This window comes from Coloeus monedula (genome assembly GCF_965178545.1).
Source record: "Coloeus monedula genome assembly, chromosome: 6".
In the NCBI taxonomy this organism is placed as follows: Eukaryota; Metazoa; Chordata; class Aves; order Passeriformes; family Corvidae; genus Coloeus; species Coloeus monedula.
In genome coordinates this window covers 28,522,845-28,549,056 of record NC_138786.1, presented here as the reverse complement: position 1 = coordinate 28,549,056, position 26,212 = coordinate 28,522,845, and the positions used below count along the sequence as shown (strand labels likewise).

Sequence of the window (26,212 nt, the reverse complement as noted above, 5' to 3'; positions counted from 1 at the left end):
AAATTTTATTTCTTAGGAGGGAGGGAAGCAGATGCTCTATGTGTTCGGTGAACACGCATACCTTTGACACGCAGTTACTCACAGTGGGACCTCATGTGTCCGCAGCTGCTGTTCCCGGTGTTGCGGCTGGGGGGAGCAGGGAGTGCCCGGGAAGGCACTGTCTGTGTGACGCGGTGCCGGCGAGCCCCGTGGGGTCAGACGCACATGCTCTGTCAGCACGCAGGGTGCGAGGCAGATGGAGCAGGGCTGGAGAAACGGAGCTTTTGCACGCGGGCACAAAGCCTGTGTGGGCGCTACGGCCCTCGCAGCCCCTCGCTGTGGCCCCTGGAGAGCTCCGGTGCCAGCAGGTGCTGAGGGGCACCGGGCTGGTGCTGCTTTAGCTGCGTGAGGGGAGCCGTGAGGGAGGCCCGGCCAAACGATGCCGTCAGAGCCAACAGACCTGTTTGTGAAAGGGAGGTTTTCAGCACCGGGTCTCCCGTCCCTGAGGGAGCCTGACATCTGAGGTAGGCCAAGGCAGCAGCTGCAGGGACCTGTCCTGGCATGGAGGAGGTGTAATGGTCTGGAAGCAGTGTGGAAGTGCAGTAGATATGCCTGGTAGACTGGATGTTCCTTGTGGGTGGATGGTCACATGGAAGTAGAGGAGCAGTTTGAAAATCAGTTTCAAGGCCTTGATGGGGGTAATATTAGCTTTGAATGGAGACCCTAGGACCAGGAATAACTAGTATTAGTACAGGAGTTTAGTAAGAGGGTATGTTTCTTTAGGTCTGCCTGTAGAAACCTTAAAGTGACTTTGTAAACACCTTTGTTTGTTACTTTGGAAAGTGTCTACACAAACACAGGTTTACCCTTCCTGCATTGTACTTCCAAGGCCCTTCAACAGCTTCTTTGTAAACTGGCTTGCAGCCTATATGTTTTTATCCCACCTTCTCAGAGATGTACCACACACTTTGATGCCAGAGCATCCCCAGTCTCTGTAGACAGAGCAGCCATGAAAATCCATTGTTTCTGAGGTGCAGTGTGAGGATGAGCCAAAGTGCTACACAGCCATGTGTGTATTGGACAGCTTCACTCTGGGCTTCCAGGACAAATGCTCTGCTCTTACAGGGGGCAAAGGGAGGTGTTTGTGATGAGGAACAAGGGTAGGTAAATTCACACATCTTTGGTATGGCACTAACTAAAACTAATATTTATTCATGTCAGTGAATTAAATGATTGATAAAATGAAAAAAATTAGAGCAAATTTGCTGTCTCTGGAAGTTTTGATGCTTTTTTTCTGTCCAGTGTGAGATAACTGAGACTTCTTTTTCGGGCCTATTTTCAGATTCTTATACAATGTGAAGTGTCCTGACACCTTAAAGGTGTTTGGTTTTGAAATATTTTGCACTATGAGTGTAAGTGCTTGATGGCATCACAGAAATGCTGGGTTTGGGGTAGTTTCTTTGTAGCATTTGCCTAATCCAAATCTGTTCACTAGCAAACAGTCTGAAGGTAGCATTTGATAGAAGGTGTGTGATGAGTGATTTGAGGTGATTTTCAAGCAAGGATGTAGAGCTCTGTTTGGTGGTTTCTGTACGTATGTTTAAAAGAATATTAGGTAAAAACCAAAATTGTCTCAATTTTAAGGGAAAGTAGCCACCACTGTGCTGTAAAGAACTTAGAGAATGGATGATCTGAAATGTTGCTGTTCAGTAAGTGTAAGTAACTTCTGATGCAGATCACTTCACTTAGGCTTTGGGATGGACTCTCAGATCCAGCTGCTTACCAGCTTGGTAAAAGACAATGCAGGTAGATCTCACCTAATCTAGCTGCTTCTTTTGGAGTCTAGGAGAATGGCCGTGCCCAGACTTGCTAAAAGGAAACAGGAAAGCAGTTACGTTGTTGCAACTGGCTTTCTTGGTAGTACTTTGAGTCAAAGGTGCAAAGTTTATTCTTTTTGTTCTGTTAAAATAGGAAACCTGGGAGAAAAAACCCACCCCTCTGATCTTGATTGTGGACCCCTTCTTCTGAATATAATGTAAATCAGGCAAAATACTGTTCTGTGCCTCAGGACAGATTGAGCTTAGGCTACCAGAAGGCTTTCTCTTTGTTCTGAGGGGACCTTAAATGTTAATAAAATGTTTACCATTTTTTTCGTTCATGTATGTGCCTAGTGACTTATAATACACAGCAAACAAATAGGGTTTTTTTAAGAGGATGGGAGCTGCTGTTTTGCATGAGAACAGCACCTAGAATACACAGGATGCAATTACAGTAGTCCTCACAATTAGCATTATAGGCTCATCATTAGCTGAGTGAAGGGGAAGATGTTTTCCTGGTGGCATATTGATGCTCAGTGAACACCAGAGGAAACAGGTTGCTTTGCTGTTAGGTCTGTGGGAAGGATGATACAAAAGTGATGTAAGCCCCACAATGTACCTGGCATAGCTGCTGAGCCCAGGCAGTGATGGATGACTGCTTGGATTCAGGACAGTCATTTGCAGTTATGCCCATTGTGTGATGGACTTGTCAAAAGGACTTATTTCTCTCAAAATGATAGTCTGCTGGATACAGCTTCACAGTCTCATTTTTTTATCACTCCTGGATCTGAACTGCGATTTGTTGTGGTCCAGTCTTGTCTTGGACAAGGAATAATAAGGGCTGCTAGACGTTTGGGAAGGGATTTTTATATTGAAGTACTTGAGTGGGTGTCTACTCATATGCATAGCCTATGATCAAATCATTTGTTTATGCTTTCTCACACAATAACAAGCTCACCTTCCTGACATGCAGACATGATGTATAGAAAACAACTGCCATCCACAGATTGTTTATTTTTCTGCCTAGCCCTTAAAGCCGTAATTGGAGGCTCTGGTTTGGGCATCTGTGGGAGAAACCAGCTTCAGAGCAAAGAACCAATTTATTTTTAGATCACACCGTTGTCATTTTGCTGTGATCACACCGTCGAGCATGTGCTTCCTTTGAGAGCTCTCCAGGCACTGCAGTGTGATCACACCCTCCTCAGATCATTTTTTATGAAGTTAATTTTTAGTGACAGATGAAAGATGCTAGGGCCAGTATTCTTAGAGACAGCAGCCCCAATTCCACTAGCACATATTCTCCCTCCTAAGTTTGTTAGTCTAAAGTTCTGGTTTAGGTTGTGATTTTGTTCCATTTTTGTTTCTTTTAGTTCACCTCATGTTACTCATCTTTCCCTTGCACAGTAATGTAAGCCCACAGATTTCTCTGGGGGAATTTCTGCCTCATACCACTGAAGGTGTGTCTGCATCACAGTCAGTAGGGGTGATTCCTTAGGGAAGAGATGTACCTGTACAAGCGTGGTGTGTTTGACATGTTTACACACACACACACACACACATATATATATATATATATAAATATATATATAAAAGACTGAGTTAACTTTAGATGAAATAAACTATCTTAGGTTCCAGAAACAATGCAGAGGCAGCAGCAATCAAAACCCACATGAGGTTCAGGGTAAATAGTCTCATGTTTTCCTGTCTATTATTAGTCCCCAAGCAAATTTATTTAAAGGTTTTACAGGTGTTCCTTCTGCATATATACTACAAGCATACTGTTGAATGTAGTGCTAACATCCTCTCAGTGAACAGAGATGTAAATCTTGCAAAGAGAGGCAGAGAAAAATTTACATTGTTTTAAAATCTCCTCTTGAGGTAACTCTAGTTTTTTATTTTTATTTTTTAACCCATTGCACAGCACAGAAATTGACATGTTTATATTTAGGATGGAATGAAGTCAAATAAATTTGAAGCCATCTTCTAGCATGAAAATCCTTTAATCCTTTATTTTCCTAAAGAATTCTCAAAAATTTGAATTGTAAGGGATTAGTCTCAGCTGGGTAACATGGTTAGGTAGGGGTTGGAGAGTGAAGTCCCTCCCACTGTAAGTGAAGAGCAGGTTTGAGACCACCTCTGGAAAGAGAATAGGCACAAGTTTGTGGGGCCTGATGAGATGCATCCCAAGGTCCTGAGGGAACTGACTGATGTGGTTGACAAGCCACTCTCCATGATATTTGAAAAGTAATGGCAGTCAGGCAAACTCCCCAGTGACTGGAAAAAGGGAAACATTTTTCCTATTTTTAAAATGAGGAGAAAGGAAGACCCAGCAAACTAAAGATTTGTGAGCCTCCCTTCTGTGCCTGGGAAGATCGTGGAACAGACCCTCCTGGAAGCAATGCTAAGATGCATGTTAGGAGACATGGGAGAGGAGGGGACAAGACAAGGAGGGGATCCAAGACAGGCCAGCATGCTTCACTAAAAGCAAATCCTGCCTGCCTAGCCTGGTGCCCTTCTGTGGTGGAGTGACTGCAGTGGTTGACAAGGGAGGACTGACTGATGTAATCTACCTAGAATTCTGTAAGGCTTCTGACATGGTCCTTATGAAGGACTTGGCAGTTCTCATGGATGTAAAGCTGGACATGAACTGACAGTATGTGCTCATAGCCCAGAAAACCAACCACATCCTGGGCTGCACCCAAAGCAGCGTGGCCAGCAGGGCAAGGGAGGGGATTCTCCTGTTCTACCCTTGTGAGACCCCATCTGGAATACTGTGTCCAGGTCTGGTGTCCTCAGACCTGCTGGAGCAAGCCTAGAAGAGGCCACAAGATGTTCAGAGGGCTGGAGCACCTCTTCTATGAAGAAAGGCTGAGACAGCTGGGATTGCTCAGCCTGGAGAAGAGAAGGCTCCAGAGACACCTTATTGCTGCCTTTTGGTATTTAAAAGGAACTTAAAAAAAGATGGTGAGTGACGTTTTATGTTGGCAGATAGTGATAGCACAAGGGGTAATGGTGCTAAACAAAAAGAGGGGAGATTTAGATTAAGTATTAGGAGGAAATTCTTTACTCAGAAAGTTGTGAGGCACTGAACAGATTTCCCAGAAAAACTGGGAATGCCCCATCCCTGGAAGTGTTCAAGGCTGGGTCAGATGGGGCTTTGAACAACCTGGTCTAGTGAAAGGTGTCCCTGCCCATGGCAGGGGGGTTGAACTAAATGATCTTTAATGTCCCTTCCAACCCAATCCATTCTATTATTTATAAACAGCAGCAGTGCTCAGTGTCAGTTAATATTTCAGGTCAGGCTAAATAACTCATAGAAATGAAGCTTAAGCTGTGACAGGGCAGTCACAGCTTAATATAAATATAATATAAAGACTGTTAGCCATTCCTCTTCAATTTGTGTTTGGGGTATTATATCCTTGTCATGTATTTTCCATAGGCAGTGTGTGGCTTCTTTTTGCAGTGTCTAAATCAGTCTGTGTGCTTGTCATTATCCCTACATGCTCCCAGATTTAATTAACAGCTAAGCACAGTGAGACTACCAAAATAGAAAGCAGAATCCTATCTTTACTCCTTATAATAAATCTCTGGCTGCAAATCTAATAGTGGGAGGCTAGTTGCATAAAATTGAATCTGAGCTGATATTAATAGGTAGACAGAAAATTGCCCTCATGAAATACTCTATTAGCTCCTGCAAAGGGCTGGCATAGTGATTAGATTTGCTTGGAAGATGCTGCTTCACTGCCCTAAGCCTGAGATACATCATTGTGGATTTTGGAGAGCAAGAATAAGGCAGGTCTGCATCTTCTCCACCCACTGATAGGGTATGGTGTGAGGCCTTACTAGAATCTGTGTGCTGATCTTGCTCTTGAGCCTGATGGTTTTTCAGCTACTGTTTTGTGTGATTTCAGTATTCAGAGGCTGCTGTGGCTTCCCCAGGTGTTGCTGAATCCTGCTTTGCTGTAGAAGTCCTCTGTAGAAAACACTGTCAGTCTGTGTCAGCCACGTGAAGTGATGGCCTAGTGCAGATTAATGTGCCTGTTAGGAATCAGGCTGAAGGCTGAGTTGAAAACCATTGATAAATCAGGCTTGAAGATGCTTCTGTGTTACCACTACTCAGTTCTCCAGCCAGCTGGTGCTCTGCTGTTGTGCTTGTTAGTAAGTTTTTCTAACTTTTTTTTTCTTTTCATTTAGCAAGGTGAATTTTAAAGTTATTCTAGCTGAAAGTTTGTCTGTCATAATATGCCTAACATGGCTGAAAGTATATCTCACTGGGATAACTTTCTTGATGAGGATTCTTCAACTTCTAGTACGTATTTAGAATGAATAAGTAAATCTGGATACCAACGGTAAAGACACTGCCGTAAAACGTCTGCTCAGACAATCTGTGCTTTCTTTATTTTCTCTCCTTTCCCATTAAGCCCTTTCAGCCAGTCTTGTGCTTAAACTCATTTATAAACATTTACCCCTTGCTTTGTATACAAACAGCTCTTTATGAATGTGGTTCATTGCATGGTCAAGACAAAGGCAATTCAGCATTCTTCTGTTTTAACGGGCACATGGACATTATTTAGCTTATCTGCCCCAACCCAAGGACATAAGGCCCAGGATCTTCTTTGAAAAATTGTCCAAAAAAGGATGGCTTACTGTGGTTGGGGAAGAAAACAGGCATGTTAAGAAGTATCTTGAATGTGATATCATCTGCTTGAAGTGGTGATTTGTTTCCTGGTTCCTCTAGGCTGTATCATGTCATCCTTCTGCTCTCTCCACTCAGCTCACATCCTAAGCAAAGGGAGGTTTTTCCCTGTCCTTGATCCCTGCTCCATAGAGCCCCTTTCTGTCCCAATCTTCATCTCAGCTTCTTTCTGTGCGGGTATGTTTTCCCTTTTTAATTCTTCCAGCAAAAACTTAAAAGGTGCTTCTCAGTTGTCAAGACAAACAAAAGCACGCTGGAACAAAGATATGCTGGATGTTTTTTAAAGCAAAGAAAAAGTAATAATGTCTTTAGAAAATGTAGTGAATGTAAAAGCTCAAAGACTTTGCTCTGAGTCAATGACTCAAAAAATTTATGTCAGTGAATAACCAGGCAACATATCATCATCCTTTCTGGCTTCCCACCTCCTTCAACCAAACTTCTAAAAATAAAACATCAAAGTGAGATCTGATCTGTTAAAGGGGAGTGGAGGAAAGGGAAGGAATTTCTGAAAAGGTGTGAGTAGTAGGATCCCTGTGGCAACATTTGCTTTAGTGCTGGATGTGCTAAACTTTACAATAAGCCATTTCTGTTGATATTGCAACAGGTAAATATTTATTGCCAGGATGGCCAACCTGTATCTCACAAGCTGTGCATGCAAAGGCAGCTTTCTGTGTCAGGGTTACTTCAAAGGGAATGATAGATCCATACTGGGTAATTCAAATTCCCATCAGGGAGATGAAATGGCTTCTAAGGACCTGCCAAAGTCAGTAATGCTGGATGGCTTTGCCACTTTCCCTGCATGTCCAGATAAATCTCATCTAGATTAGGCAAGTGGAACCCTGAAGGGGTCTTCTGCCTATGAACCACTCCTAGAACAATCCCTGACCCACACCTGTGATATGTGTCTTTGGCCAAAGATGATTTAGAGATGTGGTTCACAGGCCAAAGAAGGCTGGTCTGCCTTTTGTGCTAAACAGAAAAGACCCACATAACACTGGCTTTCCAATTATTTTCAAAAAGAATAGAGAAAACCTGATAAATGTGTAAGTAATGGAACTCATGAAACTTGTTTTATTCTGACTTTGTGATCTGATTCTGTAGTACCTAAACAGCTTAAGTTCTTGCTTACACAAGGCTGAGTTATTCATAACATTACTTTTAAGTTTGGATTTCCTTCCTGTTGAAAAGAAAAACTCATCACCTAAATGGATTAAAAGTTCAACACATCTCTTCATCCTGGTCCAGTATCTTTTACCTCAAAATGTAACTTTATTGCTTTTGAGACCCTGAAATTAGACAACTGATTCAAAGTTGTTTTTTCATATATATATACAGGCAACGTAGGTCTTGTTTCCCCAGGGACATGGATGTTAAGAAGTTGTTTGGAAAAGTGGCCAAGTTTAAGTAAGCAATCTTATTTGTGCATTGGAAGGCAGGGTTTACACACGTGAAGTAAACATAGGAGTCATTAAAACTATCCTTGATTCTAAAACATATTCCTGGTCTCCATGAAGATTTGACTGATCTTGCTAAGTCTGCCTGGACCCGGACAAGAGTTTCTAACTAAATAAAATATTTTTACAGCAGCTCACCGCTGGCTCCACTATAGAGAAGTCTCCAAGTCTGCCCATTTTCTAGAACTTCTGTTTATAAAGGCAAGAACTTCTTTCCTAAGTGGGTTCAGCGTCAAGCCCTGAAAATAAGGGTGCTTATCCCAGTTTCCAGTGGTAGTGGAGTTCTTGTGTTCTGTTCAGTTAGGAAATTGCAGCTATGCCCTCTGTAGTCCTCTCACCCTCCCACCCTCCTGTTTTGGAATAGAAGGTTCCCAAGTTGCTAAAGTTAGATTCCAGTTTGAACTTCTTCAGTGTTTGGAGAAGCTTGGGTCAGCATCTTTTATAGAAAACAGTCCAGAGCTGAACTCTGAAGCCAATTCTTTTTGACCAAGCTCACAGATGGCTGGAACCACTCCTCACTTTTTAAGACTTTTATTCATCTCACACGAGCAGTTAATGCCAGATGTGACTGTCTAGACAATTTGAATCTCTTCTGGTGTATGGGCATAGATTTCAGCTGGGCATACTTCTATTTTTGGTTAAAGATTCTGGTTGCTCCTTACTTGTGAACTCATAAACCCTCTCCCTGAGATAACTTCATATTTTAGCACTATGGCAGGAATTCCTCCTTGTGAGCTTTCCAGCAGCTGTTCCATAGCTTGAGCATAAAGTCACCATTTCCCCTCAGGCCCTGCTGCTGTTTCTGGGTGGAGGAGGGGTGGAGATGCTGTTCTAGCACACAGTGGGAAAAGGAAGCTGGGGAGGGTTGAAGAAAACTGGAGATGGGCAGGAGGTTCAGGGAGCAGCAGCTGCTGTTGTTACGAGTGAAAGCACAGTAAAACACTGTCCTTTTCATTTCTTCCCCTGCATGTCCAGCCTGCAGTGAGAAGAATGGCAAACAGGCAGAATAAACATGTGCTGCTGTACCCCAGGTCCTACAAGGAGTTAAAAGGCCATTAAATCCAGAAACAGAACTTGACCCTTTTTTTAAGGTTTCAGACAGATTCTTCAGTCCCATCTGTTGTGGTTGAAACTAAGGTGAAAGGAATCAATGCTGAATTCTACATCTGAGGAGGATTTTAAAATAACAAGTTTGTTGATGTTCAGATAATCAAATACAATATTTGTTTTCCAGTGGGGATTTTCATAGGATACAGACAGCCCTGTTCTTCCTTCTGATGATGCTTCCTGGAATCTCTTGACTAGTTTAATAGGGCTGGATGGTCTAAACATTTTAATGCTAAATTTGGGACATATGAAAGCAATCTCCATGCAAGTGCAATGGCACAAAAGTACAAGCAAGCACCAGAGCTATAACCTCTTGCTGCTTTGATGCACAGGGTTGCCCCATACATTGGATTCTGACTATGGTTGTCTACTCAGAGAATCTTTTTGTCCTAACTGGCTAAAAACATCCGAGATACTAACTACCTGGGGAATGGGAGCCCCAGTGACGTGCTCCTGTAGCCTCTTCTCCAGGAGCCTTGTGTGGTTTGGTCCCAGCTCCCTGTCTGCCTCTTGGCTCAGATGCTAGAAATAGCTAGCAGACAGTTCATTAGCAGCAGAACAAGGTTTAGATTTTCAAGGCCATATCCGTGGACCTGAGAGGTGCCTGGAAATGGAATATGTGAGAGAGGAGAGCTGGGGAGGAGATTTTTCTTTTTCCTCTGAGTAGTAGGAACAGGAGCTGATCTCAAATATTTACCTCTGATACCAACACCATTCAAGGAAGATACTGCTTTCACAATGCCTTTTCCTAGTGCTGTGGGCACATTATAAGGTCATTCAGGAGAACCTGGCTGTTTGTGTGTGTGGATCTTGCAGCAAAAGGATCTCTTCTTGCCTGTGCTCCCCCTGAGAAAGGATATGACGCTTGGTAGGGTGTGACACAGATCCAGCCTGATTTGGTCATTGGCCTCTAGCCTCTACAGTACAGAGAGCATTCTTTACCTCTTCTGGAGGGTATCCCCAGGTTGTTTCTTCTTTGATTTGAATAGGAAGAGTAGTAGCACATGTGGGTGATAGAGGGTACATAGTCTTCCCTCAGTTTCCTAAAAATGATTAACTGAAATTAATGAAAGTCTTTTCATATAAAAAGCTCCTATATTTTCATTTTCTTATGAATCTTATGATTGGCACTCAGTATTTAGGGAGAGAAGTTTATCTGTGCTTGTTTTCCCAGTTCTGTTTCCCCTGTTCATTGCTAATTTGCACACAGAATTTGATGCAACTGAACTTTTTTAGTAGCTTTTACATCTGAAAGAGAAAGTCTTTAGGAACAAGCTTTTTATTCTCAGCATGGTGAATGTTGGGAGAGTTAAAATCCATGGTATATATGGACTTGGAGAGTTGTAGTAAGATCTGTTCATTGAGGCCTAGGACTGTAAGAAAAATGGCTGCCCATCATAAAGTAACCTGAAATACTCAAATACCAGATGGAGGAAGTTTCATTTTGGTTATTTCTTGGTTGTGATGTCATTTTCTTTCAATGTTATAATTGTTAATAGTGATACACAATCTGTATTTTATCTGGATTTAATAGGCCAGGCTAAAGGAGCTATTTATGAAGTTTTAATATTAAAACAGATCTTACAAGGACTGATGAAATAAACATTTCTTCCTTGATGCTTCTGTGTGCTGTGAAAGGAAAATTTCTCCTTTTACCTTTCCTTTCCAAGTTAGAAAGAATCTCAAACTAGATAAAACTGTGCTAGAGATATCCAGTCCATCTCTTTTTTTTTTTTTTCCTGGGCTTAACTGGTCACAGGACCATGAGAAATGGTCATGAGAAAGAGTCAGTCTGTGGTGGCTGAAGTGTCCCTGCACAGCTGTGAACACTGGTGAGTGGTGGTTGGTGTGGGCTGCAACTCATAAGAGGAAAGATTAAGTAGAAACAGGGAGTACCAGCAAAATATTGTGGTCCCATATGTGCAGAATGCCCCAAATTTAAGAACAGTTGTATTCTGCCTTATCAGCCTACATGACCTGATCTCCTCTCTAGCTCTGCAAAGGGGATATAACTACTCATGGTGGAATCTAGCTATGGCTGTCCATGATGAATTGTTGGATTTTAAACAAGCACAACCACACAAGATGAATGTAGGGTACAGAAATGTTAATTGTGGAATTTTTTACCCTGGGTTGGTTGAAGTCATTGCAATCTTCAAGTGTTTTATCAGGTGTATACATAAAGGAGTGGGAGGGCAGACATGCAACAGCATGCACCTTCCACTGTGCCTGGGGATGGTGTTCTCATAATACCAGAGGAAAGTTCAGGGAAATATTTACTCTCAGTAATTATATCCTGGCTTTCTGTGCAGGGTAATTTCAGTCTTTGCAGATGCCTTCATCTATCCAGGGAGTGTAGTGATAAAACTGCTTTTCTTCTCTCCCTTTGATTTTACTTCCACCTCCATTTTTACTGCATGGTATGGTAGCTTTTCCACTAGCAGCAAAGAAGCAAGCAATCCTTATGAGTAATTTTTCTGTTCCCACAGGCAGAGATGAAGAACTTACTCCTTCTGCTCATGCTAACAACGATGTCACCTTCTGCATTTTCAGTAAGTAAATGCTCTTCTGAACAGTGTTACAAGAAATGAAAGATACTTCTGTTAAGAATTGTGAACATCTGTAATTCAAGTGCTTTGTAGAAAGTATTTCTGAAAGAGCTAATAGGTTCAAGTCATCAGGCCTATTGTGGTACATCTTATGAAAAGTCTAACATGGCAATTAAATAATAGAATTCTGGTAGTGCCTTTAGTTCCAGGGATGTTATCTGCAAAGCAGTAATTGCTGTCCCCTGCTTCAAAGCTAGAGAGAGCTATCACTTGAAATAAAGAGAATGGATTTTTGGTTAGGGTTAGCTCGTTTTTCTCTTTTCTTTGGTCTTAGAAGTATTAGCCATGTGGTTTAGCTTTACTGGGAGAGGTTACTTTATGTTAAGCCAATTTGATATTATCAGAAAAAGAATGCAGCTCTTAAGAACTGGGATTCCTCTTCCTTTCTGAGTAAGAAGCAGGATCTTTCTGAAGTAAATGCAGCTTGAGAACAGTTTTTCCCTGACTTGAAGTTAAACTTTGGACATCTAAGGTAAAAGATGACCTGCAGAGTAGAGTGGAAGTGTTAGCAAAGGAAGATATTACATGTTTGTTAGGTGTAAAGGAACAGAGAGTGCAGGGAAGAAAGAGGCAATTATCACTTGGAGTAAGTGTTTTGCTTTCTAAGCCACCTTTGAAGATAAGGGATGAGAGATCAGAAATCAAGCAGTTAGTTGCCGTATTTTCTCTTACAGATGGAAATATGCTTAAATGAGTGTTAGCTATCTCACATCTAATAAAAAATCATACTGTATGTTAAAAGAAACAGAAATGGAATATATTATATTCTGTTCATCTGTTCACCTGCCTATCTCCAATTTGGAGATTTTGGTGATTTTTTTAGAAGGGATATGTCTGAAATACCCTGAGACTATGAAGGCTGACATTTCTCTGTAGCATGAGACTCCACCCCCTGCATGCAATCATAGTTCCTCTTGAAGCCATGCTGAATGAAAGGAGAAGCTTTTGCTTGGCCACCACTTAAGTTCAGTTTCCCCGACATTCTGGATCTGTCCAAATCATGAGGAAGCAGGAAGATCCAGCAGTACTGAGGCACTCTGCTGTAGTAATTCTCCATTTTGTTTCTAGTAGAGAAGTGAGAAATGGTGTTTGTTTCATGTGGGCCATTCCTTACCAGATGCTAATGCAATCAGGCTGAACCATAGCAAGAGATGGTCCACTTGCAAGAGCTGGAGATGTCAGGACTGATTGTAGTGATGGAACTCAGGTTTGTACTAGATCAAGCTGGGCACCAAAAGAATAGTGGGGCTCCCTGAACTCCCCCAGATGGGACAGCTCTGAAAAAGCAGTGCCTGTTTCACCTTTTATGATCTTTAGGCATTAGATCATGTCCAATACTTACATTTGATCCTAGATTGTACTGCCAGTGTGCTAAAGTGAAGGCTGGCTTGAGGCTTGGCTGAGATTCATACTCAAATACATTTCCTCTGAACACCGTTTCTTTCTATGGATCTGCATTTTTAGGTTGAAATGCTGGATTTCAATTTATTGTAAATAAATCAACATTGTTATTGTTTAAGCTCTTAATCTATTGAATAAACTTTTAGATGCCTTAACCAGGTTTGACACAAAGGGCAGAAGGTGCATGAGGACATCAAAGTTAAGGTCCTACAGAAACAGTATAAATTACTGTGAGGACAGAGAAAGAGGAGATTTTACTAATATTCCTATGGAGGGAAAGGTAGAAAACATGCACAAGACTAATTGTACCGGGTAGGACCACTTTATTTTGCCCTGTATCCTCTCTCCAGCTATGTCACAAAATGTGTCTAGAAAAAACATTAAAAGATAGGCAAGTACAGTTTCCCCCAATACACTGCCAGTTTATGAACCCTTTGAGCTTGAGATGTCGCTTTCTCTTCCCTGAATTTGGTCAATGCCTCCTTGAAGCCGTAACACCAAGATCCTACTCTTGAGAGCTAAATATCAACTCCCATGTAGCGATTTATTAATGTTAATTAATAATTAATAAATAATAGCAATTTGGGATAGGATTTGTGTTTTCTCCTGTGCATCACTTAAGTTGCCTACATGAAATCTCCACTGTCATTTTAGTGAAAAATCACTTATACTATGTTTTTCCATAGTTCTTTGCAGTATGTCTCTGGGTTTCTGTTGTCCTTTATTACCCTGTATATTACCCTTATCATCTGCTTTCATTACTTCAGTGGTTTTGGCATAACTAATAAATGTGTTGAGGCATTCAGGCTCCTTATGGAATTCTGCTGCTAATGTCAGTTCTTGCAGTGGAGGAAGAATTTACTCCTGCTTTTGTCTTTGGGCCACCTGCTCATTATCCATTGAAGAACTGTCCTTCTGACTTCTTAACTTCTTCAAAGCTTTAGGTGAAGGATTGTTTTGAAAGTTCATTGGAAATGTGAGTGTATCTGGCATGTTACCCTTGTTGACATGTTTGCGAATTGAAGAACTGCAATATGCTTAGAAGGATTTGCCTTTAAAAGCCCTATTGACTTTTTCCCAAACATCCTGTATTTATGCAGGTGCCTGCTAGTTCTGTTCTTTGTTATAAGTTCTATTAATTTATCAGCTGACGTCAGTTTTACGCTCTGTGAATGTACAGTTCTATGGGTTCCCCTGGGATCATTTTGTAAACTGGTGTCAGATTTTCCACTTTCCAATAATCACATGTTGAAGTGGATTTAGCTGAGAGGGTTGTCTGCTAGTATTAACAGTTTATCCATTTCAACCTTGAGTTCCTGTTAGGCCCCTTGGATAAACAACTTCTGGTGACTTCATACTGTGTGTTTTGTCCACTTTTCCAAACAAGTTTGGGGTCATAAAGTTAACTTACAATCATCCTCTTTGTAGAATTTTCTGAATGTGCTCCATTTCTTCCACAAGGATTCCAAGAATTAATTTCACTTCTCTGCAATGGCTGTATCTTTTCAGAGTTCTTTAAATTCTCTCATCATCTCCAGGCCACCCAGAGTTTGTGGAAGTCTTTCCACTTCTGAAAAGTCACTGGTTCCTGCTCTGCCCGCTGCCCAGCAAGACAGCACAGTTCTGTAGGGCAGCACACCCCGGGCTGTGCAGTGAACCAGCCATGCACCATATCCTGCCCAGCTGACAGGAAATCAGTGGGTGTGGAAGAAGCCAGCTTTAGGTTGGGACAGCCCAAAGAGAGGTAGCACAGTGAGGAGTGTTGAAGAGTTGAACAGGGAACATGGAAAAGAGCTGTGGATCATGAGGGAGCGGGTTCAATGGTGTAGGGAGAATCTGAAGTGTTTTGAGAAAATTAAGATGTCAGGGAACTGCTGGATTTTACTGGATTTGTTAGAGGGGATATGCTAATGAGCCATGGCTAGGGTGAGAGGGGGATGAAAGGAATGGACATAGTGAGTGTAAACCACAAGCCATTAAAACTGATGAAGACTGGATTTTTTTTCCTTGTCTTTGTAAAGCAGCTTGTCTTAATAAGATACTCAGTTCTTCTGCTGACACCATCTTTTTCACTTTCATTCTTGTTTTTCTAGTTTTACTCAAATACAATTCTTTGATTGCTTATTCATTATTCTTAAAAATGATACTTGGCATTATTCACCTTCAAAACTCTTTGCAGGCCTGCTGTGTCTGAGCCAAGATCAATGGTTAAGACAGAATTATAAAAAAATGCTTTGCTGATGTGGTTTGGATTAATTAGCTTGTTTTTGGTAGCATTTTTGGCTAAAATCCTAGCCGGTTGCAGATGGAGTCATCTTGAAAATGCATATTGGCATTGCAGCAGATATCTAAATTATAAACTTGTAAGATATACTGAATATTTCAGCTCCCTTTCAATTAAGTTTGAGGGTTGGATACCACATGTGCAGAGCTTAGCTATGTGGAAATATATTAGAGGTGGTCATCACTGTAGTACTGGGTAGTTCTTCTGGATATAGAAAGAAGAAGGAAATGGTTCATATCCCAAAGAGCACATGGTCTAAGAATACGCTCCATGTGGGTTGTTTTTGTTAGGGCCCTGAGGACACTACTAGGCTTTACTGGCCCTGTCTGGACTCTCCACACCCAGCCCATTGCCCAGGACCCCCTCATAGCCTCCTGGGGCTGCTGGCTCCTGCCCCAGTGATGCTGCAGTGAGGATCTGCACAACTCTGCCTGGCCAGCCATGGACCCTGATGAGCCAGGCCCACCTGCATTCCCATCTCCCAGCCTGGTTTCAGGTGGAGGTGCCCAATTCCTAGGGCTGGGGCTGTGCCCTGGCTTGTGCTGCTCCCTGTCTTGCAGTGCTGTCCTGGGAGAGCATCCCACTACTGGCCCCTAGCCCAAAGAGAGCAGCCAACCTTTGGGGCACCTTGACAATTTTCTTTCTTTTTCCCTTTCTGTTATTAACTTTTCTCTCAGCAATTAACTTTTCCCTAAGCACTTTTTATTCAAAGTTAGCAAAGCTGCATTTTTTCACTGGAGACTTCTTACTTGCCAAGACTTTGGCAATGAAACCATTACAGAAGTGATAGTGGTGATAGTTTTCTTTTGTAATGTTTGGTTTTCACCCTTCTTTCCTACATGTTTCCTAAATTAGGCTATGGTTCAGGGTGTGTGAAAATAAATATTAACCATATTTCAGAAATGATAAACACCAGAAAGTAGATATTTATTAAATAAAATGATGCAGTGTTATTTCAAAAATACTAAGGTTAAAGAGAGAGAGTCTGGTTTTGACTGTAGTTTTAAGCCATGGAAACACTACATAATATAACTGTAACAGCACACTACTCATTTTATCATTGTGAACAATATCTGTTTTCAGTGGGTAACAGCTGTACAGGGCCTTGTCGTCAGCCTCTATTTCCCGCCACGTTCTCCCTGGCAGCACTGAGATTTGTATCTGACCCCAGTGGAACCTAGCAAGCATGTGAAGCTGCTCCAGAAGTCACAGTAACAACATTTCGGTGTCCAAAATGATGCTTTAGTTGCATCTCAGTGGGCCAAAGTTATGCAGCCTGCTGGGCTAAAGGTTGCAGTGGCCTTGGGCATAGCGTGGTTATAAGTAACCAAGTGCTTTGAGCAGCGACTGTTGGAGTGGTGTAACAGGATGTTTTGTTGCTGCTCGTCAGTCTGGAAAAGCAGCACCAAAAAAAAAAGTCACAAAATAATTCAGGTTGACTATCTCTGAGTCCTGAAAGGTGCCCAAGGAGCAAGGGTAAGAATTTGCCTGAGATGTAGGTTGTCTGGACGTGTGACTGCAGAACTTCACTGCTCACTTGGGACTGGATAGTAAATTGATATTTGCTTTGATAGCTTGCTAGTATTTGAGTTGCAACAAGGCACTAGGAAATTATTCCCACTGAATCACTTGTCCACGGTTGGTGATACGAACTTTGTGGATCACTGCATGCCTGCAATGCATTTGTCTGGGAAGCACAGTCCTCTTCCCATGCATAGTTTCCTATCCATCTCATCAAACTGACTGGAAAGTTTTTCAAGGGCCCCTTTTAAAGTGTTCCTACATAGTGACAGCATTTTCTGTCTTTCTGAGTCAAGTCCCATTCATAGCTTCTCTTCCAGTGCATGTTTCATACACAAAAATAAGCATTGAATGGTATATAATAAGCTATCTAAGACATTTTTCCAGAATTCTTTTGTTTGCATGTGATGCATACTGGGATTGTCTTTGTAGATGAGGTCTGGAGGTCTAATGACTCAGAGGCATAGCTTTTTATGTGCTGATGATATCAGATACAGTTGGCCTGGTAACAGCAGATGCTGCAACTACATCAGCAGTTTGTCTGTCTAGGAACTGATGAAAGCAATGCAGTGTTCATAAAAATGAAATCCCTGGCCTTCTAAACTTCTATACCACAGCAGCCTGTGTGCAAATGAGCCCTGAGAGCATGCAGTGCCAGCGTCATGGGCAATATCAATATTCCCAGAAAGGACGCATTGCTGGTGTCTTAACTGGCCATAAAACTGGACAGAGCCGTTGGGCATTAACTGACTGCTCTTTCGTGTGTTTTTAGAAGTCAGGGAAGATGGTTGTATGCATTTTCTTATTTCTCTTGAAACAATAAAATATGTATTTAATGCAGATAAAGAAACTACATTCTTGTATGCATGTTAGGCTGAAGCAAGGGAAGAATGGAACCAAATGAATTTGTAACAGTGATGAAGATTGTAGATTTTTCATTCTGAAATCCATGAGGAAATGGAATTCAGTTGTCCTGGCTGACATGAGATAAAAGCATTCCAGAGTCTGAAGAAAGCAGAAAGAGGCTTTTGGAACAGAAACTGGCTGACAGCATCTAAAAATGTCCTGTTATAAGGTTATGTAATAATATATTTATTATTTATTATAAATATGCAGCTTTATATTTGCCTGTACACATGTGTGCAGTTACTGAAGTAATGAGGACCGTACACAGATTTGCAAATATGTGAGTTGGGCCCCTATTAAAATGTTTCTCTGGCACTGTACAGCTTTGGGAGGATTATTTTATCTGATGTTCCTTTCGGGGTGTACATAAATGGAGTGATACTGAGAAAAATGATTGTTCCTGCATTCTGTGGATGCATAAGCCTTACAACAAAGAGTCCCTGCAGATTTTACTCTCTATAGAAGGAATGAATAATGCTGGTTCTGTAGGAGAGATATTGGAATATTTATCAGGGTGGTGTGTGTGTGTCAAGGAAGGGTTTTCTATCCTAATTGCCTTCCAGTAATCTGACTTTCAAATGCTCCTCCTTTGGATTTTTATCTACATGTTTCCTTCTCCCTTATGCTGACTGAAAGGTCCCTTGTTTCCAGGGTGAGCTAATACTGCTCCTAAATCAGTCAGTTGATACAGAGGAATAAGACTGCCAAGAAACAGTGGTGGCATATTTTATTCTTTTGAGGGTAAGGGAGGAGGGATTACAGGGGGAGGAATTAGGTGTCTGAAAGCAAAACTTGGGAAAATAAGATTGCTGAAAAAGCCTTGCTGAAAGCTAAAACTCTATTGCTGGGATTATGCCCAGAAAGGCAAATGAGAATGCGGAAGACAAACAGTGAGCTCAGTATCTGGAATGAAAGAATGGGAGAAGGGTTTGGCACAGGGTCAGGGAGATGTTGACTTGGCCAAGAGGAGGTATGTAGAAGTGGCTGTAACCTGGGTAGTGCCATTGAATGAACGGGGCAAACGCAGAGTTAGTCTGAACCAGAAGTATTAGAAAAAATTGCACAGAACTTGTGTGAAGGAAAGTAAGTAGCTGGGCTAGGAAGAAAGTGTTTCACATTAGAGGAATATAGGTAATAGTTTGGGGTGACTCTGCAGCTAGATCGTTGTGGGTAATTTGGTAGTAAATGCATAGATATGATTGGCTAATATTTCTGACAGTTGCTCTGCCAAAAGCAGGGAATTATTCCTTAAAAGAGGGTGAAGTAAAGAAACAAGACTGTAACTTGGACATACAGTAAGGCAGGGAGTGTGTGTGTAAAATTATAAAACCTGTCCAAATGACAGGGGAGGGTTAACCCATGCATCTTGCCTGAGATGGACTCACTGGATGATTTATTAGACTAGCTCCTATTTCTAGCAGAGACTTGGATGTTTGTGTGTGGAGGCTAATTAGATCACATCACAATAATTTTTTACCTTTTTTTTCTCTGCCTGCCCACACTTCACTACCACAAATGTCTCAGTGCCCAAATGGCATGCACTGCCTTCTCAGCTGTACAATTGTATACATAAACTGCCCTACAGGTGCAGCTGCACAGCAAACCCTGTTTTTACAGTGTCACTCACCATGTAACCCTGCACCTACTTTCTTTTTTCAAGCAGAATTAATCCTGCTGCATCTTGCAAATATAAGTTTTTTCCTTAGGATATTGCCATTCTTCCCACTAACTACACATGCCCTGCTGTATGTGGATCCCATCAGCTGCAGTAGGCCTTTTTCCCCTGAAAATATGATATTTTTATATTTCTAAGACAGTGTATTTTGGTTGGTTCCATCACACTTGTAAATTTTTGTTTGTATTATGGTTATTTCTCTTAATGTCGGTATCCAACTTTCTAAATACAAGATTAATTAAGGCTGTAGCTAATGATGGCCCAGACCTTGACATCATCACTGGACACAGTTGGGTAAGGGGAAAAAAGGTCCATATATGGAATTCTGTTGCAGTAAAAAGTTTGTGCTGGGGCTTTTCTTTCTGCTTCCTTTACTTCTCTTAAGTAGTGGACTTAGAGCCAAGGATTTGGGTTTAAGTGGCTCTATTGATCTGGTGTGCAGTGACAGTGCTCGTAGTCCCTGAAGTAATGATTTGCCTTTGCTGCCTTGCTGAGAGGAAGATGCTATCCTCTTAGATCATTATTCAAAAGTGCTGAGATTCTATGAATAGACAAACAGTAGCAGTTAAGGGAGATTATGAAGCTGGATGTGCTATATGGCTTCAGGGAGCTAATATTCCTAGATACTAGAGGCCTGATCTTTCTGATGTATTACTCTGTGCTACTTTTCATGTTAGGAATACAGCACAGCAAGACAGCCTTTTTGCAAGAGAACACATAGGATCTCTGCTTCATTTCCCTTTTTTTTTCTTTTTTCCTGCATTGCCATGTCTTTTTTCTATGTCTGTGGGGTTTTTTATTTACAGGGCCGCCGGATGAAACGGCAGTTTGATGTCTGGGGGAGCTGGGGTGAATGGGGCAAGTGCAGTCGGAGCTGCGGCGGTGGAGTCAGCTTTCGGCAACGGCGCTGCTATTCCCAAAGGTGAGGGCTAACCTCCTTTTCTTTCTTTTCTTTCTTTTCTTTCTTTTCTTTCTTTTCTTTCTTTTCTTTCTTTTCTTTCTTTTCTTTAAATGTGTTGTACTGTTACTGAGCTCCTGCAGATATGTTCCAATATACATCCAGAAAAAAAAGACTTAGTGTTTGATCCCAGGGGAATGAGTCCACTTTGAGATGAACCTCAGTTTCAGTCTTGTTACTGCTGTTTTGAGTAGTGCCCTCTTCAACACATGCTTGCTTGGCTCCTTTGATAGAGCACAGCAGTTTCTGTGTGAGATTTGAGGCTGTGCAATCAGGGGATCGGCATGGTAGAGGCTGTGCAATCAGGTCTAGTGTGGCAAGCCTTGAGGGAGATGGAGAACAGACCAGAGCAGTTGGTTTCTCTCCTGAGAGGTGGTGACAGTGCTGAGGTTTCCTCAGGTTTATGATTCCCAGGATGGTAAATTGCCCCGGAAGAAACAGAAGAGTGAATTTGGCTCAAGCAGCGTTAGCACTGTGCCACCTCATTTGCAGCTGGGTTAGCTGCATCCTAATGAGGATGATGACTGGTACTGCACCTGTTAGGAATGATGGACCTTAGAGAGCCTGTTGTGGGTGAAAACAAAGCAAAGGAGGAAAAAAAAGCCAGACTCTCAATAATATCCTGAAAAAAAAGCCTCTTGCTGTATGGAGAAATGAGAGGAGGTTTTGTAATAGAAGAAACCAGAGTTATTAAGCACTGCTGCTTCCCACACAGAATAAAGAAAGGTCTCTTTTGAAGGCTGCCCATTATGGTTTATACTTGCCAGAATCTCTGGAGGTCTGTCTCTCCATTTTAGGAACACTGAGGTGTTAGGCATTGATTGACTTTTTAGATCAATTTCCTTCATAATTGTTACTCTCCATAATTCTCAGCTAGGATCATTTTCTTTCTGCTTCCTTTACTTCTCTTAAGTACTGGACTTAGAGGCAAGGATTTGCATTTGAAATATTTGAAATATTTGGGAATAAGGGTGTTGCACACTTTCCAAAGGCATGCTTAGCTCTTCCTAGTAAGGGGCCTATTGTGCACAAAAAAATCAAGATAGATGATGCACAAAGATATTCTGAATTGGCCACTACCTTCCTGCTGCTCATAACATGTTTCTCTTTCTTGTATGGACACCTCGACCCTTTGCTGGTGGACAGTGGACTAAAATCTCAGCTTCCATTATTTAGTTGAAGCATGGCCCTGAAGAGATGTACTGCAGTTGTTCATGGTGTGTGTCTCATTCATGCCAGAACATGAACCATAGCATAAAATACCACTAGAAAATGCCAGCTTGCTTTAGTGGTGAAGAAGTGCATTTTGGTTATTTTGCCGTTTCAGGGAATTCTGTGAGGGTGATATGCTTGGTGTGAAGGTGATTTGTAACGTCTGCCATGAGATGACTTTTTGCTTGTGTATTCTTCAGAGAGCTCCATGTATTTTCTCTGTCTTCCAGGACAGAAGGTCCTTCCAGTTGTGTTGGACCGTCACGAAGCTATCGGTCATGTAATGTTCAGGTATAGTGCTCTGGTTTGGGGTTTTCTTGCCTGTTGCTTCTTTTCCCCACACAAACATCATTCTTATTTCTGACGTTTCCCCACACAAACATCAGAAAGAAGATGTGATCATTAGTTCCTGTTTCTCTGATGTCACTGGTGGATGCAGTTCATTAACAGTACCCCTTCAAAAGTACACTGAATTATGCCCCAATTTAAATGGGAGGAATAAGAATAAACACCAAATTTTTATTGTACATTTTATTTTCCTCCTTTTTTATAACAGTCCAATGCAAACATTTTCTCTTCCAAACAGAACTGCCCGGAAGGCTCCCGGGATTTCCGGGCAGAGCAGTGTGCAGAGTTTGATGGGACAGAATTCCAAGGCAAGAAATATAAGTGGCTTCCATATTATGGAGGTAATGATAAACATGTGGGGTTACACTTCATTGATACCTATCAACAGTATGTTTTGAAGTGACTAATGTTTTTTACTGTAGTATCCCTGCAGAGTACTTCCTTAGTGGGAGTGGGGGGCAGGAGTTGGCATGGAAAAAATCCTTTTGCCAGCTGCAAAGCATTGCTGTCCTGAAGACACTGGATGCATGGGCCAAGAGACAGCATTGCAGCAATACGTACTTGTCTCTTGTAACAGCCACTCCTTCAGAAACATTGCTCAAGGAAATCTGGAATTGATTGCAGCTAGGTTCTGAAGTATTAGAGGAGCAGAAGTTCTGCTGTATTTTCCAATATTGGCAAAAGAACATTAGCAGGGAACAAGAGAAGCAAATGTATATAATTAATGAGTGCTTCAGAAAATGTGACATCTCTTCAATCGGCCCATGCTTTCTTGAGGAACCAGCTCAGAAGGCAGGTGTGGGAACCGGGGGTCCTTGCTCTGAGCTTTGATATGGTATCATTCAGAGTTGATTAGCAAACTATGAGGGATTTAAAGATGGATTTAAAGGGTTTTTTGTTGATTGTTAAAATAACAATTCTGTATCAACACTTGTTCTGACTCTTGAAAGCCCTGTACTCCAAGGGAGTAGAAGAGCAATGCTACTAAAGAATAACCAAATATCCACTTATCCAATGTCCCCTGAGGAAATATATGCATACAGTGAGACTTTACCAGGGTATTTTTCCAGCCTCCAGCAGTTTGTGACTCAGAAATTCGTTCAATATCTGCCACTTAGAATCAGTCCACCCCTCTGTCTCTGCTCCTGTGACCTAGAACTAGGCTCCTGGTGCAGTATCAAACTCTTATATAGTGTTTCTTTTTTCTCTCCTGCCAGCACCTAATAAGTGTGAGTTAAACTGTATTCCCAAGGGAGAAAACTTCTACTACAGGCACAAGGAAGCAGTGGTAGATGGGACTACCTGTGAACCTGGCAAGCGAGATATCTGTGTAGAGGGAGTTTGTCAGGTTAGTCATCTTGTTACTTCCTTCATTCATCACGGAGTCTGTCAATCTTTCTGTTGCCTCCCTTTGTTCTACTTGACCTTACATAATAGCATCAGAAAAGGTGAATCGTTCAGTTTCAAGGTGCTGAGGAGCATGTGTACAGCATTTATCTGGCTCTGGATGTGAAATAGTAGATTTCAGCTTTGTTGTTTCTCTGTCAACTCCTCTGCCCTATCCTGGCTTTCCAGGCTCCCTAGATTTAGGCTTTCTCAATAGATGTGTTCAGCATTTGGCCTGGTTTTTTTTCCTCTGTCATTACAGTTTATTCCTATTAATGCTCCTGTGCTCTGACAGGCTGTTGGCTGTGATAATATGCTGGAATCTGCCAAGAAGGAGGACAAGTGCCTGCAGTGTGGAGGAGATGGCAGCACCTGCTATGGTGTGAAGGGCACTTTTGATGTGGCCAGCCTCCCCAAAGGTACAGATGATCCTAGGTAGTTTGGGCAGGTGAGAAGGAGAGAGTTAAACCAAAAATCAACTGCTACAAGGGCTGGTGGGGACACCTGCTCATGCGATTGTTATAGGCATGCTTGGATGTTCACTTGAAATATCTGTATGGTGTGTGACCTTAACATCAGAAAAGGTACTGTTGGCTTTATCCTGGGAATCGCTTCCTTAATCTGTGTCCATACTGAAGTACTTGCTGTGACGCTGGTGTCTTTCCCTGCTCCCTCTCCAGCAGGTGCTATAGATGCACCATAATGACATCACCATGCACCGCCTTTGTGAGGTTGTCCAGTGTCTTGATAGCCCTACCAGGACACATACAGGGCTAGAAATGGGACTGCATCTTCTGCAGTTGGCCAATTTTGAAAAAATTAAAGATGTCAACTGCACCTGTGGTCACATGTCTCTATGTTGAACTCCAATATGATTCTTGCTGAAATTCCAAAGATTTTAAAATGTAGAAACCAGACTTTTCTGAGGTGTCATTGGAGTTTTTTACACATGGACTGATCTGTGGATAATGTAGGCTGAGGCTATTCAGCATGCAGTTAAAGTGACAATGGAAATGCTTCATGTCACCAACAAAAAGCTCATCTAGTTGTTCAGGCACCAATGAAACCATGAGCATCTTTGGCACAGAAGGGTGCTGTGTGCCATCCACAGTCAGATATTGAATAATCCCCCTTTTTTTTCAGGTTACAATCAAATCTTTATTATCCCTATGGGAGCCACAAGCATCCAAATTAAGGAGGTTATGCCCAGCAGGAACTTCCTAGGTATGATTGATGTCAGAATCTGTGTGTCAGTCCATTTGGATTCCAGCCATTATGCTAAAATCTGGTTTTCAGGTATGGGGTTTGGGATGTTTACCTTGAGGGCTTGATATGGCAGGGTGAAAAACTGAATATCAGGATCTAAATGTTGAGCATCCTTGAAATGTGAGTGATGCACAACTCTGGGCTTCACATTTAGCTCATTTTTTCTCCTGTGGAGATCTTGCTGTTGAGTGGGGAATAAAAGTACCCAAACCACATCGAGACTTCCTGCCTGTAACTTAAAAGGAGTCTAGTTGATATAGCAAAATTTAGCTATGACTTCAGTTGTTTGGTAAATGCAAACCCTACCTACTCCTGCCATCTAGAAGTCTGGGGTGGGCTTCTTTTCCCCATAGATTACTTCTGGGTATTTGTACAGCCTCAAACTCTGGTCATTCTGCAGAGGGTGAAAAGGAGGGAGAAAAGGCCTTGCCTAGCTTTCTGGGCAGGGCTGAGGAAATTCCAGTGGAGAAGGCAGATACTCTTCTGCTTTCTGAGTGTTCCATCACTCAGCTCTTAGGACAGATCAGTCTGGTGATGTTTTCCTTTGTAGAAAACTGGATTCAGCACACATCTTGCTTTCTGAATAGAGTATCTGATGAACCAGATAGTGGTGTAAAGGCATTGGAGTGTGAATCCCACATCTTAATGGCAAGCAGGACAAAAGCTGACATCAGCTGTGCCCCAGCAACTAACAGTGGGGAATGCAGAGGAAGGGCAGGAATATGCTGGAGGCATTTGGCTGTGCAGCAAAAAAGCGCTTGATCTGCAGCAAAGCTGGCAAGAACCACTGTTTGAATGTGGAGCAGCTTCTGCTAAAAAAGCCATCCAGGAAGGGAAGGTCAGCATTGATGGAGGATGATGGTCACCCTCATTTGCTTGTGGCACAGTACTGATTGGAAACAGGAGCAACCCTGTGGAGTTATGATCCTCTTTCTCTGGCATGTGGGTTTGTCCAGCCGTCAAGAATGTGCGAGGGGAGTATTACCTGAACGGGCACTGGACAATCGACTTCAGCCGGGCGCTGCAGGTGGCCAGCACGGTGCTGCACTATGACCGTGGCTCGGAGGGTGATGTGGCCCCAGAGCTCCTCCATGCCCGGGGTCCCACCACAGAACCTCTTGTCATTGAGGTGAGCAGCTGTGCCTTCCCCTGCTGACACTCTGCTCTCGCTTTGCGCAGTGGGAATGCGCTGGTGGGTACCACTCGGGAAAAACTGGAGATGTAACAGGGCCCTCAGGAATCTTACAAGGCTGTGGGCCTTCAAGCTAGAACAAGGTGGTTTTTTGCAGAAATAGCACTTATTGCTGGTCTCGTTCTAGTGCCCAGAAATGAGCAGTGCAAGGCTCGATGTTGGTTTCCTGCCTATTCCTTTGGGCTCTGACTTTAAGGGAGGCAAGAGTCAGCACCAAATGGTGTTGGGGCAGGGACAGGCTCCAGGACACTGCTTGTTATACTGTGCTGTAGGGCAGGAAAGATATTTCCTGTGTCAGGAGCAGCTGGAACTTCTAAAGCCAAGAGGGATTAATGTTCCCTTCTCTGAAAAATAATGCTCTCCAGATTATGATAGAAGGCAAGGAGAAAATACAGTGCAGA

At 42.3% G+C, this 26,212-nt stretch overlaps 1 protein-coding gene across 1 annotated transcript in view; it reads left to right on the top strand.

Annotated features, from left to right (window-relative positions):
• Positions 1-4,625: 4,625 nt before the first annotated feature.
• The window catches only part of PAPLN (papilin, proteoglycan like sulfated glycoprotein), a gene marked incomplete at both ends in the record, with an annotated part of 42,291 nt that continues 20,704 nt past the window's right edge, over positions 4,626-26,212 (top strand). Inside the window, 10 exon segments of the mRNA XM_082282969.1 lie at positions 4,626-4,710; positions 4,713-4,760; positions 11,541-11,605; positions 20,256-20,371; positions 21,820-21,910; positions 22,206-22,308; positions 23,185-23,315; positions 23,649-23,772; positions 24,497-24,577; positions 25,576-25,748. Coding sequence (XP_082139095.1) covers positions 4,626-4,710; positions 4,713-4,760; positions 11,541-11,605; positions 20,256-20,371; positions 21,820-21,910; positions 22,206-22,308; positions 23,185-23,315; positions 23,649-23,772; positions 24,497-24,577; positions 25,576-25,748 — 1,017 coding nt within the window.